This window comes from Chelonia mydas, chromosome 2 (assembly GCF_015237465.2).
Source record: "Chelonia mydas isolate rCheMyd1 chromosome 2, rCheMyd1.pri.v2, whole genome shotgun sequence".
In the NCBI taxonomy this organism is placed as follows: domain Eukaryota; kingdom Metazoa; phylum Chordata; order Testudines; family Cheloniidae; genus Chelonia; species Chelonia mydas.
In genome coordinates, this window is record NC_057850.1 from 174,114,696 (window position 1) to 174,137,792 (window position 23,097).

The 23,097-nt window shown below is 41.3% G+C and overlaps 1 protein-coding gene across 6 annotated transcripts in view; it reads left to right on the forward strand.

Moving 5' to 3' along the window:
- AOAH (acyloxyacyl hydrolase) overlaps window positions 1-23,097 on the forward strand; it is a 162,872-nt gene that overhangs the window by 27,872 nt on the left and 111,903 nt on the right. For all 6 annotated transcript variants that reach the window (XM_007065889.4, XM_037890054.2, XM_037890055.2 and 3 more), the window contains exons 6-7: window positions 12,732-12,791; window positions 21,439-21,509. In XM_007065889.4, coding sequence (XP_007065951.2) covers window positions 12,732-12,791; window positions 21,439-21,509 — 131 coding nt within the window. The remainder of the gene's footprint in view (window positions 1-12,731; window positions 12,792-21,438; window positions 21,510-23,097) is intronic.

The window sequence follows — 23,097 nt, forward strand, 5'->3', positions numbered from 1 at the left end:
GGACCTCTGCACGCGCAAGACTACCTTGGACCTAGGTCAGCAGCAAACACCTACCCTCTAGAACAAGGGGAAAGCAGGAGTGAACTGTGCCTAAAGAGAGCAGAGAAGTGTCTCTGAAAGCACAGTGCTTCCTGGGCTAGTGCACTGTATACCCTAGGGCTGTACCTAAAGACTGTATCTACCCCTGAGCCAGCAGCAGTTGGGTTAGTTCCATCCTCAGAGAAGACTAAAAATTTTAACAAGCCAAGATGGCCACAGTATATTTTGCCACTCCCTCCACTTAAAATAATTTATTCCAGTCCACCATTATCATACTGCTATGCAGAGAGTCAGCCTAAGAACTCTGGGAGGGGTTAGTGAGGTGATTTGGGGATACACCCAAATTTAACTGACTCTTTGTATAAATAAGTGTGTGGAGACGAAATCTGACCCATTGAAGTCAATGGCAATCCTCCCATTGACTTCAATAAGGCCAAGACTTCATCCTGTGTTTCTGTGTATTTGATGTTTGGTTCACCCCCACCAGTCTCCTACAGCAGAACTGGAACCCTTCTGCCTGCCTCTTCCAACCCTAGAGAGCTGTTCACATTGATTACATTTTTCAGAATAAATCAGCAAACAAAACGGCTGGAAACTTTTCTTAAAAGTCAAGATTTGGCCCAGCCCAGTGTTATTTTGGGGCTCGTGCAAATCTTCTCCGGCTCATCAGCGTTTGCTTATTACTCTTTCTGACAGGCTTCATTTGTCTCTCATCACCAGCCAGGCAGATCAATTAACAGAGGTTTTTCCTCCCCAACTTTTCCCCTGAATCTTTAACTATTTGGACACCCCAAGAAACTACGAATGGAGGAGGGGAAGGTGTTTCATTTAGAAACCATGCTCTATTGGCTGATAAATTGCCCACGGTAATTCTGTGACAAGTAAGAATAGTGGGTGAAAACTTTAATATGCAGTTCAGGGATTCAGATGCATAAAACCCAGTTTACTTCACATTTGCTCCTTCAGTTTGTAGTTTGATTGATCATTTCAGTTATATGAACGTGCAAATGTTGGCTAAATTCCCTGCCAAGTGTTTGAACAAGATTTTAATACTAATGACTGTTTCGTTCAACTCTACTGATTTTCAGGTACATCATTTATGCATTTGGATGCACGCTTTCCCAGAGTTAGTGCAATATTTGTACTGGCAAAGTGAATGCAATAAATATGTAGTTGCTTTTCTTTATAGGACAGCATAATTTTTTGTTTTAATTGTCTTTATGACAACAAATATTAATGGCACTTTGATGTTTAACAATTTTTTCAATCAATATTTTACAATTAGTGTTAACGGTAATGTTGATGTTTATAAATGAGCATGTTGCTGTACCAAGGGCAAATGTACTCAGCAAATAAGAGTCACTGTTCTAACAAATTAACATCAATTAAATTTTGTGCTATAGTCATTAATGCTCCCTGATTATTGTAGGAGACTCAGATACTTATGATTAAAAATACTGCTCTCGTCATGAAGCATGAAATTCACTTAGCACAGCAGGAGCTGTAGAATGTTCCAAAACAGTGGAACCAACTCGGTGTGGGTGGATGGCCATGGAGCGATTGTGTGGGGGAGCTACCCATTTACTCTATGTAGTGGAACTGGGGGAGAGGGAAGGGGAAGGTGGCGTGCTTTTCAAAGCTGCTCAAGGGATGTTGACACTGAGTCCTTATTAAAATAGGAAATGACTGTCTAAAGCCCCGTGCTGGCTTTTGGAAATCTCAGCCTATCTCCTTATCTTGGTTATATGCTGTGAAAACAAGAGGACTCCATGCCCACGCATTCATTATTGTACACTTCAGAGAATACTTTAGAAGTCCCGTAGCAAATCTGTATTGTGAGGCCTGTGAGGAGAATGGGCTCTTCGGATCTGGTATCTATTATTCTCTTTTGACATGGTGAAAGCAATATGGATCAAAGTGGGAGGAAATATGTAAGCTGTAGTGTAGACTTACCTACACCCACTTACTGATGAGTTAGCCATTCTAAGTTCATACAGCTTACATACCTAGGAATCAGGTGATGGTGTAAAACAAAGCTTAGTAGTATGTTGTGAGGGACTCTGCTTTCCAGCACTGCTTTTAAAATGTTTCATGTCTGCATCCACTACAGCTCAGTGTCTTTATCCAGCATAGCTTGTCAGGGTTCTTGGTCTCTGAGAATTAAGTATAGGCAATACTAGAAAAGGTTTGCCAGTATAGTTGTACCAGAAACCTTCCTACTGTAGATGCAACTTATACTAGCATAAAAGTGCTTTTGAATGTATAGCTAGTACCAATTCTCCCAGTGAAATAAGATATTCTATGAAAAGCACTTCTATGCCAGTATAATAGTATTTATACTAGGACTTCTGCCAGTATAGAAACATTGCAAAAAAAATCACACCCCTAACTGACATTATTGTACCAACAAAAGTTTCTAGAGTAGACTTGCCTTACACTTCTGATCTGTATACTATAATTATTACTCCTTCTCTCAGTGACACAGATTGATTTGCCAGAAATCTCAATAATATTGAAGGGAGTTAAGTGATTCCGACTTAACAGAATTTTTTGCCAGGTGAATGAGACCAACAACCTAGCCTGTCATTTGTATTGGAACTGAAACTCTGTGGCCCATTGGCATGCTGATACATAAGTGAAACAGGGACCTGATGCAAAGGATAGATAAGAACAAAGAAATTAATGGAAACAGGTTACTTTACAAGCTGTAGTGTTTGATTGTTTCAGACAACCTCAGACACTTGCGTATACCCTGCTTCTGTGTGCCAGAGAAATTCTGGATTGTACCTGATTCAGTTTTCCAGACTACCCAAATCACTAACAATACAAATCACTCAAGTGGTGAGAGAACTTTTATGTATGTATCCTAGCTTCTGGCGAGGGCATTCTCACTCAGTTTGTGGCTTGTTCTCAGATTTTCAGACTTGATATGCTAAGAGGAAATCAAATATATATGAAAGAAGCAAATATTAAACACAAAGCAAAACAAAAATGCCCCAAAAAATCTTCTTTACTCTTAACTTGTTCACCTATCTTTTCAGGTGTAAGTGTGAATCGTTATAGTTAGGGGTGGGACTGATCCAAGCCCCTTGATCTGAATGCCTCTGAACTCTGGGTGAAGCCTAACAGAGAGTATACAGTTTGAGCAGTAACACATTCCCGCTCCACCTCACTTAGCTACAACTTATTAGAAATAAATGAAATGCAAAAACCACAAAGAAAATAGTAGTTCGTTTCCCAGGTGCTTCTCCACTTTTGTTGATAGCTGTCATTACTACCATAAGTATGGAGTTAACAAAGAGCGCACACACACACACACATATCTGTTTCTGTGTGTATATATGTGTATATATATAATATGTACGCAGCAGCTATATGTTTGTGTGTGTATATATATGTGTATATATATAATATGTACACAGCAGCTTCCCTCAAGCAGAATCCCAAAGCACTTCACAAATATTAAACATCCAGTCACACTGAAGTGTAGACTCTTCTCAGGTGAGAGGGCGGTACTTAGGAAGGCGACTTGTATATGGCATGCTACATAATACAGCAAAAGTGCATAGGGCAAGAAAAGGAAAGGACACCATGGCAATCCTCTGCTCTTACAAAAAAGTGCCACAGACCTTTAATCCAGAAAACACAAAACCATGGTCTCCTCCAAAAGATCCATGTGCTTTAAATGCATGTAACTCAATGTAACTCCCTCCAAAAGATAAAAAGTGGAATCAGCCCTGCTATATTTCAAACCCATGTGAGATTGCAGAACAGAACATTCAGCCTTCCCTTCTGACCGTACTGTTGTTGTATGTGATATCAGAGTAGACCATGTTAATAAGAAATGTGTTTCTGAAAAACATAGCCTGAAGCAAAAAAGCCTTCTCTCCTACTGCTGCTTGTGCCCACAACTAAGATGCACAATGCAAGAGTAAGGAATGAGAGATAGAAAGAGTGAATCCAACATCTGCAAGTGTTGTTCATCAAGGTTTCCAATCTTTTCCTTTCTCTACTTATTGATGGCAAAAGGAGTTTCTCAAAAGAAGATGAAAATTGAGGGATTGATCCTGAGTGAGAAGAGAAAATGATATATTTAATAAATATGTACCATACTAGAAAAGAGAGCTTGTTAACAAGGGTTATGAATGAGAAAGGATTAAAGGTTCTGATTTTTTTTAAAAAAAGGATACAGGGGATCATTATGAATGAATCTAAAGGCCAGGGCACAAAATGAATTACGCCTAAGGGACATAAAAGGCAATCAGAAGAGTTTCTATAAATACATTAGGAGTAAGGGAAAGACCAAGGAAAGTGTAGGTCCTCTACTTAGTGGGGAAGGATAGAGAATAACAGATGGCATCAAGAAGGCTCAGGTGTTTAATGTCTATTTTACTTCAGTCTTCACTAAAAAAGTTAATTGTGACCAGATACCTAACACAATTAATATTAATAACAAGGGGAAAGGAACTCAAGCCAGAATAGGGAAAGAAAAGATGAAAGAATATTTAGATAAGCTATATGTATTCAAGTCAGCAAGGTCTGCTGAAATTCATCCTAGTGTGCTTCAGGAACTAGCTGAAGCAATCTTGGATCTGTTAGTGATTATCTTCAAGATGTTGTGGCGGACAGGTGAGGTCTCAGAGGACTGGATAAGGGCAAACATAATACCTATCTTTAAAAAAGGGAACTAATTGGACTTATAGTCAGTCAGCCTAATTTCAATACCTGGAAAGATACTGGAACAAATGGTTAAATAATCAATTTGTGAGCCCCTAGAGGGATAATAGGGCCGTAAGTAATAGCCAGATGGATTTGTCAAGAACTAAGCATGCCAAATCTACCTGATTTCCTTCTTTGACAGGGTTACTGGCCTAGTAGGTGGAGGAAGCTGTAGACATGATATATCTTGGTTTTAGTAAGGCTTTGGATACAGATCCACATGATATTCTCATAAGCAAACTAAGGAAATGAGATCTAGATTAAAATACTATAAGGTGAATGCAAAACTGGTTGAAAGACTGTACTGAAAGAGTAATTATCAATGTTCACTATGAAATTGGGGGGATGTATCTAGTGGGATCCCACAGGGGTCTGTCTTGGGTCCAGTACTGTTCACTGTTTTCATCAATGACTGAAATAGTGGAGTGGAGAATATGAGGATGACACGGAGTTGGGAGGGATTGCTAACACTTTGGAGGACAAGATTAGAATTCAAAATGACCTTGACAAATTGGAGAATTGGTCTGAATTCAACTAGATGAAATTCAGTAAAGACACAAGCACAAAGCACAATACTTAGGAAGGAAAAAATCACATGCACAATGCTCCAAGAGAGGTTGTGGAATCCCCGTCACTGGAGTTTTTTAAGATTGGTTATAAAAACATCTGACAAAGATTGTCTAGGCATGCTTGGTCCTGTGCCAGCACAGCGGGGCTGGACTAGATGACCTCTCAAGGTCCACACTTCTATGATTCTATCATTAAGGCTGGTAGAAAACATGACAATGTAAATAAGTAAGTAAAATCCATTTATTTATGTCTAAATGTTGGTGACATCATAGCAGAATTTTCAGAAGCCTTCTCAGTCCATTGCTAGCTTCAAACAGTCAGCTGACCTCTCAGTGGTCTGCCGCATACCATCTATCTATCTCCTTGCTGGTCATCCCCTTCTACAATGACCTGCCACCATTCCTTCCAGGATAACTTTTCTCAAAGTTATTTCAGTCTCTATTCCTGGTGTGACCAAATTTTGTTGATTTCCGAAAGCAGAGTCTGATTCTCTCCAGTAATATTTCTGACCTAACCATTCATCATCTTTTCTGTCCAGGACATATGCAGAGTCTTTGGCAGTACCACATCACAGTGACTTCAATTATCTTTTTGTCAGCAGCATTCATTTTCCATGATTCACATCCATAAGTCACTATGGAAAAAAATATGCTTTTCACTAGCTGACCCTTCATAGATTTTGAGAGGCCAGGGTTTTTCCAAACTTTGGTAAGAGAGGTCCATGGCTGAGTGAGCCATTCCTAGTTTTCTTCCAATTTCTTTGGAACAGTATCCTTGATTGGATATGTATGAGCTGAGATAATTGAATTCTGTTACCTTTATAGCTTGTTGGTTAATCATGATGTCTGCTTGCATCCTGGTTTTATTAGTCATCTCAATGTACATGCCTTTAATTCTTGTCATATTCAGGAATAGTCCATATTTCTCACTATCTGTTTGTACAGATTCCAACATTCATTTAATCATATTGCATCAGTGGCTGTAGCGAAGAGTTTTGTGTCTTCAGCATATCTGAGGTCAGTTAAGAGGTGTCCACCAATGAAAATCCCAGCTCCTTCCAGGGCTTGTCTCATAATAAATTCTGCATGCACACTGAAAAGTCTTGGGGACAGGATACACCCTTGTCTCACACCCTGCCTGGTTGAAAACCACTCACTATCACCTGCTGCTATTCACACCAGAGTCTGTTGTTGATGTTATTGACTTGCAATGAGTTCATTTAGGGGCTTTGGAATCCCCACGTCTGCCAGTGTCCTCCAAAGATGGTCATGTCAGACAGTATCAAACCCTTTTTGAGTAGTCTGTGAAACTGCATTGTACGCCCTGCGTTTTTCAATGATGTGACTGATGTTTGTGATTTGATCACACGTGCCTCATCCCTCTCTGAAACCAGCTTGTTGTGGTGGTAGTTCTACTTCTATCATTTGCTTCAGGCAATCCTGGATTATGTAGAGCAGAACTTGTCTCAAGCAATATCAGGGAGATGATTGTTACTACACCATGTTATGTCTCCTTTCTTTGGTAAGAGTAGAAAGATTCCCGTTATCCAGTTGTTGTTCTCATCCATCCATCCATCTTTGCAAATTTTCCACATGAAAACAATTCTGTTGTCACCAACCTCTTTTAACAATTCTGTTGGACCGTTATCTATTGCCATGCCTACCCCCAGGGCTTTCCCAGGCTTCATTTTCGTAATAGCATGCACTGCTTCCTCTTGCAGGATTCTGTGCTCTCCTTTCTGTCTTTCTGTGTTGTGAGTGGCTCTGAAGAGGCATGCAGACTGGCACAGTAATGCCTGTAGCATGTTGTACTAGTCATAAATGTGGCTGTATAATCTTTAAAAGACAGCAGTCAAAGAGCCAGGTAAATGAAAGTGCCCAACCTTTCCTTGACTCTCTTCTGTTGCATGGAGCCCTCAGTAGCATTGCGGCAACCCTAGGCTGTGCAGCCAGGGACACATTCATCAACGTGGATGGAGCCGGACCTACTCTGGAGGGCTATGTGGGCACCCAGTGTTCTTCCCTCCCCAGGGAAGGAGTCTGAGTTCACCAATCAGCTACCAAATAGCATCCCAGGCACACAGTGCTTCTTCTGTGTAGCAGCAGAGGTTACTCTCTGGCTGAGTTACAGCAAGGGAGATTGCATGGGCTGGGTAGCCTACAGGGACAGTTCCAAAATAGAGCTCTGAGCCAAGGATAGGACAAGACCATTAAGCTAAAAATCTGTTGTCCTCTGGATGCTAGAGGGGAATAAGAGAGAAACTCTTGCCATCGCCATAAACATGGAGCCTATCCTCGACTCTCCCTAATCAGAGTAGACAGAGGACAACTGGACTTAGCATTTTGTGGAAAGACAGTTTTTCCCATATAAAATGAGGGTCAGGGGATTAACAAGCTGAAATCTGCTGAAAAAAATTGGGTGCACTCTAGTGACAATATTTATTCAAGATAACTATTGCAAATGGGAGATGCATGTATGTATTGAGGCCAATGGGAAGAAACTGGGCTACATTATCTTGGCTCCTTATTGGCACCTCTCGTGTACTTGTTATATGCTACAAACCAATATTTTTTAAAGATTGTCTTAGAATAAAAGCACCATAGTGCTCATGCTGTAGGCAGAATAATGTTGCATATAAAAATGTACATAAAGAACAACCTTTGCTTTGAGAGAGACTCTTCTACTAGTTATTCTTATACTTCATTATTCCTCATATTGTTTGCCTTTTATTTTTGACCCTTAAATTTCTGAGTTGATTAATTTTGCTTTGATCAGTATCTACATCAAGTATAATGACAAACTGAATTTTATCTCCAGCAAAAATGTTGATGGTAGTTTCTTGAAATGCAAGTATATGCTGCTTAAAAATCCAAACTGGCATCCCAGCCACTCAGTATGGCAACATCACTTGTTTTTTCTAATATTTTAAATCTGCGGGCTCGACAAAGTATGCTTTTCCCCACATTGGATATCTATAACTCCATCCAGATAAATATAAACTTGCACTGAACTTTTCTACTGAGCCTTCAAGCCTAGTGGATTTAAAGCTAGCAATTATGTTCTTATGGCGGATTATAAGAGGGATTGATAGGTCATAGTCAAAAGGAGAATTTGTCCTGACTAACCATTTTGATCAGCAGCAAAGCACTCACACAGTTGTGATCTGACCGTATAATTTTCCTTTCAGTTTGAAAACTGTTCAACATTAATTGATTTCTTAGTTCACTGATTCTTATAATTCACAGAAAGAAGGCAGGGATTCCTTCCATAGCAAGGTTAGTTGGGCATATTCTCAGCTCCTAAATTCCAAACGCGAATGACAAAGGCTGAGGGAATCAGGAGAATGTGCCCCCGACTGATATGACTGGTTATAAAAGATGGCCTAATAAAAGCAGAACAACACATGGGATTCATCGTCACTGTTGTGGAAGAGTATTATTTAAAAAGTAAGCTGTATAAAGGGTGGGTATTAAGATGTTGCTCTTATGAAAGTTCACAGATTTGTCTTAAGTTCTGGGCCCTGTCCTGCAAGCAATCTGCAGAGTCCATCTCCAGAGGCACTCAGCACCTTACAAAACTGAACCCCAATTACAGGGGTCTCTGACTTCGGTGAAATATAAACTTGGAAGATCTTTCTCACATCCATAGAGCTACCCTTTTCCCTCTACTGAAGCTTTTTAATGTATTGACATTTTAATAGGTAAAAAATTAACATTTTCATACATAAAGGAAAGAGAGTGTAAATATGTTCCAGAGTACACTGTCATTCACTAACGGAGATACCTCCCCTCAGTATCCTGCATCAATCGGATTAATATTATTTATAACAGAGGGGAGAACAGTTCCCCAATAGCTTAGCTACAGTGGCTTAGGTTCTAGTCTCAATTACACCCAGTCAACACAATCAGTAGGGATATCTGAGTGTAACTAAGGGAGGATCCCCCACCTCCTTGACAGTGAAGGGTCCTTTGGCAAAGGAACCAGTGTGATTCTTCTGTACAAGGATAGGGAAAGAATTCTCAAAGGTTGTATAGTGGGGCAGGGGAAGGGAGGGTTTCACACCATAGTAAGGTGCAGAGGTCTACTCCACAGTGGCTCTCTGTGCTTCAGCATTCATGCAAGGGGCTGGTGTGGGGTTGGGAGCAGGGCTGAAAGATCTACTGTCTGAGGCCAGCGTACTTTTGTGCAGTGAGAGTGGCTGCAAAGCAGTTTCTCAGCTGTTCCACTACCCACTTCCTTCTGCACTTTTCTCAGGCCAGTCTATCTGGACTGAAGATTTTGGCGCAATTTAACCAAAATAAGAAAACGCATCTGGACAAATTCTATAAGAGAAGCACAAAATAAGTGTAAAATGAAACTGCAAGTGTAAATTAGTTGTGGTCAATGGTGCACACCAGATATTGGATTCTGCAAGTCTGAACAAGCAAAACAAGGGCCTGATCCAAAGAGGCAATGAGCTCCTAGTGACTCTCAGTATCAAGCCCTAATCTTAGGTGTAGTCCCAAGTGAAGTGTCAGAGTGCAGGCTTGACAAGCCAGCTTTGCTGCACAATGTGTCTTGCAGATGCCTACTCACAGATCTCTGTGACACACTACACACAGCAGGTGTTACAGATTAGTGGAGCTGCTGATAAGAACCTAGACATTGATAAAAACTAGGCCCCCTTGCTGTTTCCTCTTGTATCCAGAGTACCCGCTGACTCCTAATGGTATTGCTGAATATTTGGCAGATCCTGGCTGTGAGAGCCAGTGGTTGCTGTGGATTTGACCTTCACAGAGCACTGCATAGATTACCTCCTACTGCAATATGAACAGGTCTCTAGTATTACTGCTGTCATTCATGTTCATGGTGCCTGATGCATGTGAATTCCCTTGTGAATGGGATTGGTTGGATAGATGGCCCAGTAACATTTCTTATTCCAAAGAGTGACACTTCCACTGCAATTGGGGGTGGCTATGTAGGTCTTTGTGTGCTGCTGCCAAGTGTAAGGGATATTAGTGTAGTTGCTTTTGACCCACTTGTACAAATGCAGGAGAGGCTTTTCTCCTTGACATGCCCTCTTTTTGGCCAATCTGTCCCCCTGTTCTGCTATACTTCCCTGTGTAAGTAAATTTACTGTCTTTTGGACACCTACAGAATGCTTCATTAGAACATGTGCAAGTGGATTTTGTCACAGGGTGACACTGGCCCTTTAAGAGGGAGCTGAGCCGGTGCACCTGTGTTTTATCAGCACTCTCCATTTTGGCCAATTAAGAGGGCTTTACAGAGGGCACCTTTACAGAGGGCATAGAGTAGGAAGGGGGTGGGGGGGAAGAGACCCAAAGAAGGAGAGTCTGGGTGAATCAGGTCTAAGGGGGGAGAGAGGGAGAGAGACACTCTTCCCACCTGCTCCCTGAGAATAAGGGGAGAAGAAGTGGGAAGTTCTCTGGGAAGCGGGAGGGGGGGAGAGATAGCTCAGTGGTTTGAGCATTGGCCTGCTAAACCCAGGATTGTGAGTTCAATCCTTGAGGGGGCCATTTAGGGATCTGGGGCAAAAACTGGGGATTGGTCCTGCTTTGAGCAGGGGGTTGGACTAGATGACCTCCTGAGGTCCCTTCCAACCCTGATATTCTATGATTCTATGATGGAAGAGGCATCCCGTGAGTTGGAACCACCAGCTCCTGTGGAAAGCCCTGAGCCAGGGTTTGCAAGGAAAAGGATATTCCAAGGGAGCCAGCCTGGGGACCCGGAGCCAGCCTGGGGACCCAGAGCCAGGAAGGACACGAGGCACCGAGCCCAGAAACAGGCTGGGAACAGTGCCCCATGGGTGCGTTAAAGAGAAGCCCCAAAGGGCAGAGGGACCTTTTTGTTTGGTAGAGACTTTTTAGTTTCAACTTTGGTACCCCAGAGGGGGTTGTGTTTGTTGTGACTAGGCCAGAGAGCTAAGCCACATCTCCAGCACAAATGGGTGTGTGGAGAGCTGAGGATGTTGGATCATATTAAAGAAGTTCTGTATTAAAATCACAAATGAGTTTGATTCCTCATGGTTTAAATTCCAGGGTATTACTAATTAAGAGGTCTCTGGGTTTTTGGTACTGTTTCTCTCCCTCTATGTGTGAAACTTGCAAGCTGCTAATTGCGTTAGTATATTCTAAGACAGAGTCTGTTCTCAAAGCATTTCACACAGAGAGAGACTCAAAGCAATACTCTGTAACAACAGAAACAGCACCCAGAGACTCCCCGCCCTTTTGTTGTATTAACAATTGTGATTAAAATAGAGATAGAGGATGTATGTGGATGGATGCTTGGTGTGGATAATAACTGAATGATCAGGGAGGTGCCAGCCTAAGAATCCAGTGTCCATCGGCTGAAGAAGGCGTCAAGTGGAAATAACCAGAGGACCCCCGGAGGGCAGACTGGAATCCACCCAACAGCCTCAAGAATGGGAGAACCAAAGAACAAGATAACATCTAGCAGCACAGAGCTGTCAGGAATGTGCCATCTGCTGATTGATTCAGCAACAGCATGATGAAGCAATTCTCATAGACTGGCATAGGAAGAAATTCCTATAAAAATGGACTCTAGAAAGTGAGAACTTTGGGGTCTGATTCTGCAAACCAACTTCCAGGAGCATCGGATGTGCATCTGACGAGGCCCTGCTCTCTCCTCATGTCCAGGCCACCTGGCCAGTGGCTTGGCATGAGCAACTCTAAGGCTGGTAACTATGATAACAAACTTGCAGGACCTGTGTGTGTGTGTGTACATGAATGAATATGAGATTGAATGGAATGTTATAGCTATAACTAACTGCTTACTAGGATTCTTTCTGTATTCACAGTAAATGTGGTATTTTGCCTTTTTCTCTTTAATAAGATCCTGCTGGTTTTTATTTTATTGGTATAAAAAGGGGAACCACCTCTGAGAGGGAAACTGAGGCTAAGAGTACTGAAAGTGCCACATTCAACCGACAGGGAACACTACAGAGCTATGACAGATGGCAAATCTGAACTGAAGTTAACCTCTTGTTTTCTGGAGGCTGGGTGGGTCTTGCATCCTTACATCCTATTTCTGGCCATCTTGTATAGAACAAATAGATTGCGCTTCTGTAAGAGTTGTGGAATTTTGTCCACTGTCACTAATTCAGCATAGCTGAGATCTGAATCAAAAATCTTAAACTGAGCTGGACTTCATCTAAGAAAATAAATAGTGCCCTGAAGCAAAATAAATGAACTCTTGCAACTGGAGTTTCATACACGGTGATTAGATAATTGATTATTAGTCCAATAAAAAGTAGTGAATGATTTATTTGTAGATCCATCCTTCATTTTTGTGCCATGATTAATGACAGAAGAGAGAAAATATTTGGGGAAAAATATATAGGTAATGCAAAATTGATATATTTTGTTTTTCTCTTGCTGTTTTAGATGGGGCTGAATAAGGCTGTAAGGAAAGCAAACAGGATTGTCAGGAATTCCAAAGTTCTGGTAAGAAATAAGAAACAAAAGGTATTTCATGTTGTGACTGCGTTTATCAGGGATAGGTGGCCTCAGTTTGCATAATTTCAAATTTCAGAGTAGCAGCCATGTTAGTTTGTATTCGCAAAAAGAAAAGGAGGACTTGTGGCACCTTAGAGACTAACCAATTTATTTGAGCATAAGCTTTCGTGAGCTACAGCTCACTTCATCGGATGCATTTCAAAACCGTTTGAACCTCATAGATTTGAAATGCTGACTCAGAGTTCAGAATTTATTAGTTCTGCACTGTGGTTAGGTGAGACTGAATACAGGAATAAAGAAGGAGCAAAGAGAATGTCTAGTGTAAAAATAGGTGGAAAATACTGCAGAATGAAAAACAAATGCAGAGAGACTGTATGGGAAAATAAAAGATAGAGCCAGCAAGACCAAAACTATAATGAAAAGTAAAAGAGTTTAGGTCCTCTCAAGCCATAATAGGTATAGCAGATTTACACATCAGCTGAGGTGCAGTACCATACTGGCACACAGTTGGTGCTAGCTTAACTCTTGGATGATTCATCCATCCTTAATACATAGCATTTTTTTAAAAAGAGGAAATGGGGGAATAAAAAAAGCTAGAATTATATGAATAAAAGCCTGCTGAGCTCTAATTAATTTTATTAAGCCTGCCAACCTGATAATGGTTCAAGAAGCTCCCTGAACTCAGACTCAGTGCCCATGCTCAAATCCTCATCTAAGTGTTTACAGCAGCATTATGCCTCATTATTATTTATTACTATGTTGTTTGTGTTTGTTTATGCACAACACTGTGCTGCCAGCCTCACTCGTGTTGAATAGTGCTCACTCACACAAGTACCTCATTGAACCCCATAGGGCCCTCATGAGAGTGTAAGGGGGGCAGGAATCCAGATAATAAACATAAAACACCATGACCCTTCAGAGCTTAGAAGTCTGCTTCAGTAGCCAGATGTCAGACTCTTTGGTTCAAATCCTATTTAGATTCTTTACAGAAGCAGAAGTTTCCAGAGCCTGTCAGTTCTGTCCAGGGCTCTTCCTCCAGCTGGGTCTCCAGATCTGCTGCTGCTCCAGCCCTGTCTGTGTTGCAGTTACACTTTTCTTCCTGACCCACCATCACTCCAACCTTTTCTGCATGTGCAGACCTTTGGCTATTAGAGATAAGCCTGAACCAAAACCCTGGATCTGAACACCCCTGCGTTTCGGGGTTCTTTGAAATCCAAACATGTTTATGGTGGGCTGAACCAAAGTAAAGGCCTGGCTCCAGCCAGCCTTAAACACTGGAGTTGGAAACCTCACATTTTGAGCCTTGCACCCACCTCTAATTGGTAGCAGTGAAAGGAAGAGCAACTTTTTTGCTGGTAGCTGGCTATGCCTTCAGGTTTATGAGTCAAGTAAGCCATGGAGTTGGCTTCCAATTTTCTTCAGGCATTTGATTACTGAGCAAACATTTTTTGCTGTTTGCAAAGAAATTATTGATATTGTTTCTTCCTGAATCCTCACTGTGATGCTCCTCACAGTCATGAAAATTGAGATTCCTAATTAGCCTTTGGGCTACTGCCAAACTGTGATACCAAGGCAATAAACAATACACTGTAAATAAGGGTTTCAGCTCATGTGGAGCAGCAACAACAGGACCATGCTCCTTATTCTTACCATTGAATATCATGTTAGTGATGGTCAAATATTTCCTCGCAAATTGCATGAAGTTTCTACTTTTTTCCATCACCGGAGAAATCTAAACTGTATAAGGTTTGGGGTTTAGTAATGCAGAGACCTCAGCCTGCTTAGTGTCCTGGGGAAAAAACATTTTAACCTTATGTTAAAGACACAAGCGAAAAGAGTTAAAGCATTTGAAATGTAAAGTACTAAGCAAGGCTTTCACTTTAACAACATCCCTTGCTCACATTCCCTTTAGCTGGAGAGAATTTTTTGACAGTCTTTTACATGATATTAAAGAGGATGATAGCTGTCCTTGAGGGGCAGGTTGAGGAGGAGAGAAAAGGTTAGTTGAGAGGGACTGGAGCCATTGTTGCTGTGGCTGCTGTTAAAGCCCAATCCCATTTCCTAAAAGACAAAACAAGACACACACACACACAAACGAGGGGAGAGAAAAGAACAGCAAACATAGAAAACACAGTTTCTGTCTCTGGTGTTGACTCTTTCTCGCAATTTCACTGCTCAAGAAACACGTGCATGGAACACAGTCTTATTAGCCACTCCAAAACCTGGCAATCTGGGCCAGCATTGGACTGTTTGGGGCATTGTTTTTGTCTGCCTCTCTGGTCACAGGCTTACAACAGTGTTGGAAAATATGCAATCTTGGCTGGCAAAGCCAGACTCTTAGTAGTTGGAAGGAAAAAGGAGAGGGATAGGAATGAGAAGAAATAAGGTGGGGAATGAAAAGGACACACTGAGGAGAATCATAGAATCATAGAATATCAGTGTTGGAAGGGACCTCAGGAGGTCATCTAGTCCAACCCCCTGCTCAAAGCAGGACCAATCCCCAAATAAATCATCCCAGCCAGGGCTTTGTCAAGCCTGACCTTAAAAATATCTAAGGAAGGAGATTCCACCACCTCCCTAGGTAACACATTCCAGTGTTTCACCACCCTCCCACCACCCACCCTCATTCTTCTCTTCCGCAGACTAAACAATCCCAGTTCCCTCAGCCTCTCCTCATAAGTCATGTGTTCCAGTCCCCTAATCATTTTTGTTGCCCTCCACTGGACTCTTTCCAATTTTTCCACATCCTTCTTGTAGTGTGGGGCTGAAAACTGGACACAGTACTCTAGATGAGGCCTCACCAATGTCGAATAGAGGGGAACGATCACGTCCCTCAATCTGCTGGCAATGCCCCTACGTATACATCCCAAAATGCCATTGGCCTTTTTGGCAACAAGGGCACACTGCTGACTCATATCCAGCTTCTTGTCCTCTGTAACCCCTAGAACTGCAGAACTGCTGCCTACCCATTCGGTCCCTAGTCTGTAGTGGTGCATAAAGGGAGTCAAAAAGTCTCACATCCCAGGTGGTTGTCAGGATTTAGCTGCAGCCAGTGGAGGTGATGATGTCATCTGGATCCCTCTCTCTGGCCTACTCTGGTCAGCACATGTCTCAGGATTAGGAAGAAGACAGCCCAACGGTGACTGGATTCCAGGAGACGGTGGTGGTGGTAGCCATGATGGTAAAGCTCGCTCCTGCTGGTTCGCCCATCTCCCAGTCAGTAGCTGTTAATGGACAAAATTCTTCTTCCTTTCCTCACAAAATCATCTTTTCTTTTAAGAGTGCCAAGAGGGAATGATGGACAGAGCAGTTCACCCTCTCATTTTGTTCACCAATTAAGCCTAATTTCTAACGCACCAATTTTGGTCCATTGATTTTTCGGTCCCATGTCTCTTTGTTTCCATGAGTTATACCAGTTGGCCTTTTTGTTTGAATTCATTCATTCTTTCTGTCTCCTGTTTGGACCTTTTCCCATCAACATTTTGGTGTTATAGGTTATTGTGACATTTTATGAATATTCACTCACTTTTCACAGTTGAGCTCACAATTAGGGTAAATTTATAGGCTCATTTATCACAACAGGGCTAGGCAGATGATGGCCCTGAGACAGGATGAACAATCCTTCAGTTATTCCTCAAAATACTAGTTCTCCCATTCACTGTTCAATGAATAATGGGCATGAATTGTTTAAGACAGACAAACTACATGGTCCCAAATCAAAATTGAATAAAAATAAATTGGTTAGGTCCATCCTGTAGTTAATCCTAGCATACTGCTAGCAATTACCTCACAGCTATCCTTATTGAAACATATTTTAAAGCTACAAATTAATTAAAATTAATATAATTTCCAAGGGTTTAATGATCTTTTTTGACTCTCCATACAAAAAAGTGCCACCATACACTTTCAGTCTGATCGAGTTTTATTTTAGATTAAGGGTAACAACGAGAAGAAAACAAAAGGTAAGATCACTCTTCAGAGAGCACAGTGTGTGTATGTGTGTGGTCTCTGTAAAATGCTGCATCGAGTGTGCTTCCCAAAATGGCAGTTGACCCAGCAGATAGGCAGATTTGTCAGAAAATTGCCTGACCGACTCAAAAATGTCTGAATAGAAGATCATTTCAAATCATAACCTGTTTCTTTAAGCACAGCCCTGTATAGAGAGCAGGGGGAGCAGCATTGCCCCAAAGGGAGCCAGAGAGCGTTCCCGTGTGTACACAGGGTGTGTGTAGGCTGTAGGATGGTGCAGTCTGCTCCCCTTAGTTCACCAACCCTGTACTGTGGGCCAGTATGTGGATGTTGGGGTTGGGATTGTGGGGGTTTAGCTATCTTCTTCTACCCGCTTGGGACACAGAGATGAAAGTATCCCTGCAGTCCCCTGAGTGAAATACTGCATTTGTTAGCTGGCCTGCACGTGTGCTACGCAAGGGGAGGAGACGTACTGTGTACACATAGAAGGACTAGCTATAATCTCTTTCTTGTGTCTTTAAAGTCTTCAATGCAACCATCACCTCAGCTGCTTCTGCCCAAGCTGGGATGTCTGCTGTGTATGTGAAATCTTTGAAGTTAATGTGGCCTCTATCTGAAGCTGTTTTAAAATGAGAAACCGAAGGGAGGGGAGGAAAGTTTCTGTTCTACTTACAGCTATGGTTGGACTTAAATTTGACTGTAATTTATCTAAAGCACCAGATTGTCTTTCCAAAGAGGCTTCAGATGTGGCTGCGTTGACATCAAAGGCTTTTGCACGCTGCAGAACATCGTGACTTAGGGCTTGTTTACACTGGCGCTTTACAGCGCTGCAATTTTCTCGCTCAGGGGTGTGAAAAAACACCCTCCCCTCTCCCCGAGCGCAGCAAGTTTCAGCACCGTAAAGCACCAGTGTAGACAGTGCACCAGTGCTGGTAGCCATGCTCCCAGTGCTGGTAGCTACGCCCCTCGTGGAGGTGGGGTTTTTAAGAGCGCTGTGCCACGACTACACAAGCCACGTTGAAGTGCTGCTGTTGCCAGCGTAGACTAGCCCTTAGGCTGAAACTGAAAAGCTGACAGCTTGAGTGAAGCTTAAGGTGCTAAAAAATATTTTACAATCTCTCCTGTTGCTTTTGTATTCCTCATTTGGATTAGATTTACATGGCGGGGGGAGTCATTTAAAAAGTCAGATATATTTGTGCAAATTATATTTTTACAAAACTAACTACAGCATATACACACCTCCAAAGTTGTTTAAAACAATTGCACAAGCTACTTGGGGTGTGTGTTGGGTGTGTGTATAGCATGTTAAAGTGTCCCTTTATTGTGTGATATTTACACCTATTCATAGATTCCAAGCCCAGAAAGGACTATCTGTGATAAGCTAGTCTGACCTCCTGCATAACACATGCCAGAGTACGTCTTTTAGAAAAACATCCAATTTTGATTTAAAAATTGTCAGTGAGGGTGAATCTACCATGATCCTTGGTAAATTGTTCCAATGGTTAATTACCCTCACTGTTAAAAATTTACACCCTATGTCCATTCTGAATTTATCTAGCTTCAATTTCCTGACATTTGGATTGTGCTGAAGAGCCTATTATTAAATATTTATTCCGCATGTGGCTACTTAGACTGTGATCAAGTCACCCAGTAACCTTCTCTTTGTTAAATAGAGAAGCTCTTTGAGTCTATCACTATCAGGCTTGTTTTCTAATACTTTAATCATTTTCATGGCTCTTCTCTGAACCTTCTCCAATTAGCACCTTGAATTGTTGGCACCAGAACTGGACATAGTATTCCAGCAGTGCCACCAGTGTCACACCAGTGCCAAAAATAGAAGTAAAGTAACCTCTCTATCCCTACTCAAGATTCCCCTGTTTATGCATCCCAAAATGCATTAGCTCTTATGGTCACAGAATCACATTGGGAGCTCATATTCAGCTGATTATCCACCACAACCCCTAAGTCTTTCTCTGAGTCATTACTTTCTCTATTAGCTTTCTTCCAGTCGTCTGGAACTTCCCCAGTGCTGCAAGACTAATTGAAAAACACCATTAATAATTCAGCCAGCTCTATTAAAACTCTTGCATCCAAGTTATCTGGACTTATTGATTTTAAAATGTCTAACTTTAGCAGCTTCTGTTGAACATCCCACAGAGATGGTAGTGGGATTGAAAGAGTGCTATCACCATCTGATGAGACTGTCTGTTTTTTCTCCAAATATAGAACAGAAATATTTTATGAACACTTCTGCTATTTCTGCATTATTATTGATAATTTTACCATTTCCATCTAGTAATGGACCAATACCATTGTCAGGAGTCTTTTTATTTCTCATATATTTAAAAAACTCATTCTTGTTATTCTTAGTTCTGCTGGCCATAGATTTCTCCTTGTGTCCCTTATCAATTTTCTACAATTCCTAATTTCTGATTTATATTCATTACTATCAACTTCCCCTTTCTTCCATTTGAGATATAAATAGATAGATAGAAGATGCCCCAAAAGCCACAATCCCACATTTGAGAACGATATAAATAGATGCCTTCACTTCCCCTCTATACCAGATTGTTGTGTTTTTTTAACCAGCACAGCCTTCTTCATCAAATGTGAGATTGTGGCTTTTGGGGCATCTAGTAAAGTGTTCTTAAATAATTCCCAATTATCCAGTTATCTTCCTCCTACCCAATTTGGCTCATAATTGTTTTCAGATTTGTGAAATTAGTCCTATTAAAGCATCAAGTATATATATTACTGATCTGAACTTTATTCTGCTTGGACATTGTAAATGTAACCAAGTCATGATAACTTGTACCTAAGCTACCATTAAGTTTTAGTTCTGTGATCAGTTTTTCTTTGACTGTTAGGACAGATCTAATAAAGCATTCCCCTGTGTTGGCTGCAACACTTTTGGAGTTAGGAAATTGTCATCTATAATCAGAAATTACAAGGATGTTTTAGTTCTGGCAGCATATGTCATTCAAATTGAAGTCCACCATGATCACACAGCTTTTTTTCCTAGACATTATAAATAGGTGCGTAAGAAGGCAGTCATCCTGTTCTCTAGTGTGATTTGATGATGTGTAGCAGACATCAGCTAATACCCAATCTTGTGCTTTATCTGTTAGGACATTGATCCAGAAGCATTCAAGATAATTTTCTTCCAAGTTGTCGGTGACTCGGAAACAAGTAATACCATTTTGACATAGAGTGTCACTCCCCCTCCCTTTTGTCTACTTAGTTCTCCTTAAATAAGTCATAACCATTGATTTTAACATTCCAATAGTGCGAATCATCCCACCAGGTTTCAGTAATACCAACTAGATTGAATTATGCTCATAAATAAGCTATTCCAATTTCTCTCGTTTGTAACCCAGGCTCCTAGCATTGATGTATAGTCAATTCAAGAATTTCTTGAATATCAGATACTGATGGTAGCTGGCCACTCAATATGTACTCAAGACATGTGGTTAACTTCTAATCATGTGTTGTTGCCTGAGCAAATCTGCTTCCTTCCACCCTAATCCCTGCCACCGGGAGCATGTTGAGTCCTAAACACAGCAGAACTGGTGCATTGGTACAGTATTGGGAGTTAGGATGCAGGGAGCCCACACAGGAGATCTGAGTCTTCTTGCATGCTGCAGAGCACAGCACCATGGGAGCTAAATTAAAGAGTGGGGTTAAAGTAGGGTGGGACTGGTGGATCTGTGACTGTGATTGCCATGCTGACCAATATTGTTTCTTTGTATTCCCCCATCTGTCTGTCTGTCCATCTGTTGTCTCTTGTTTTATACTTAGATTGTAAACTCTTTGGTGCAGTGACTGTTTTTGTGTTCTGTGTTTTTACAATGCCTAACACAAGGGGGGTCCTAGTCCATGACTAGGGCTCCTAGGCATTATAGTATTGAACATAATAATAATAATCCTCCATGGCCTGAGGAAAAGATGCTGTTCAAGCTGTTCATACGTACACCCTACAAACCTCCTTAGCCCACAGCCCAGTTACTCAGGCTGTGCACTGACAAAAGAATTTTTAGCCCTTCATATTTATAGTCCATTTGAACATATGGTAGGTCATACTAGCCACATGTGCATTAAATTAATGCCCCAGTTACATTATGTGAGCATTTCTTTGACTTAAGCATGTACCAGTAAGTGCTACTTTGTTCTGGGATATTAGGATTACTCTGTATCCTCCACATTTGGTTTGTCACCAATGAAGGTCATGTATTGTAAAAAGGATTTACCTTGGAGCATAATTTTCTACAGGCGGTAAACATGGCCCTGCCTGGGGTTTTCTAAGTAGGAATCCCATTAAAAATCAACGGATGCACTATGTACACATCCAGCTCCTTAAATTATCCTCCTTTTGAGCCTGAGCCTGCATCCCTTGCTCACCCAAAACTCCCATTGAGCATTCAGGAACAAGATTTATGTTCAATGAACACTTCCACAATTCATGGTAAGTATCATTGTCACTTTTTCTGTTCTCTTGCAAGATGCAGATGGTTTATAAAACATTGACTTTATTAAAGTGAAGAATCCTGGTAAATGACCATTTTCCCCCAGGAAATTGTTCATCCCCTTTAATTTTGTGACAAACTTTACACAAGCAGGTGGAAAGTATGTGAGCTATATGAACTAATGCACTGTTCTCTTTTCCTAGAAAAACACAGCTGGTTTTTCAAGTATATGTGCACTTCCCCTTCTGGTCAAGCTGTGTGAGAAGATTAAATAGTATGTATGATATTTCCAGTCCTTAATGACAGAAATCGTAATATCTGGGGCACTTGTTCCTTTTAATAAATAAAAAAAAAACCCTTCAGATTTAAAAGGGCTTTGTACTCCTCCTAAAGATGACAACATTGTTTTCCATCAGAAACATTCTTTAGAAAGTACAGCAGTTAAGGTACATTTTGCTCCTAGAAGAAGATGCTGGAAATGAATTTGAATATTTTTAATATTGAAAACAAAAGTATAATGACAGTGGTGATAGGAGGACATGTAGGCCCTATCCCAAACTGGGAGTAAGTTGGCATCTTCCCACCCAGAGATTCCATATCTGCAAGCCAGGTTATCATCTAGTACCACTTTTCCTCTCAGATTTCCTGTCTCCAAGAGACTTGTCAATATTGGTCACTCACCCAGTTATTATGCTTCCTGTCCCACTGGAGAGAAATATGCTCTCCTTTGATCACAGGAAGTAGCATCTGTATAATTCTAAAAGGCACAAGATAAGAAGTGCACAGGGAAAATGCTCAATTACACATATATTAAAGCTCGCGTCTCAATAAAGGAATGTAGGACTGGGCATCAAATGGGCTACTGTTTTCAGAGAGCATCTGTTGGAGCAGAGAATTTATGGGTTGGAGGAGGAACACGTGAAGCATTTTTAGAATGACCCTATTTCCCAGCCCAATTAGTTCAGTAAAATTCCACTCTTGTGAGTGAACCTCAAATATCAATAGTAGGAGTTGGGGTAATCTGTGCAGAAAATTTCTAGAGAGTCTGTAAAATCCATTAAGTCAAGGCTAGAAGTATTATGAGCAGGGAGACTAGAAGATTTAGCTCCGTGAGTCAAATAGTGGTAGTGGGAGCCAAAATGTACATACACACTATAAAATATGGGCCAGATCAACGATGTTCAATTCCCTCCCCCGCAATACGTGGCAGAATGTGTTTTCCTCTTCGAACTTGTTGTGGATCTGTGCCATTTCCTTTCAACTGACACGAGTCACAGAGACTGAACTAGCCTAAAGCAGGCTGTACTTTCAAAGCACTGAGTGCACAGAGAACCAGGGTGACAAGTACAAATACAAATGTGCATAACCTATCTCCATTGGTTCTCAGTGCCTGATGCTAATGTAATTTGAAACCACCTAGCCCAGGAGCACCAGCTTAGTTTTTTTACCCTGATTCAGCAGCTCTCATGTGTCCAAGAGGTTGGAAACTCTTTGAAGGTCATATGCTTAGCCTCCCAAGGAGAGGATTCTTAGCATGTCATTCCAAGAACACCACCTGCTAAGCAACACATGAGAGTGCTTGTTTCACCACTGAAGACAGATGCTGATCTGCTTTCCCTAGCCAAGGACAGATGTCATAATGTGTGGAAGAACTACAGGATCCATGGGGTTCAATATGCTGTCACTTTACATAATTCAGAAAGTATTAGGCTAATTTTACTAGAGATTTGATTTGCTATTTTATTTTAGGAATTTAGTGCTAGATTCTGCTGTCATGCAGGTGTAACTCCATTGAACGGAGAACAGAGTGACTGAAATCAATACCCTGAAATGCAGATCCTTGTGCTTGAACATGGAATGAG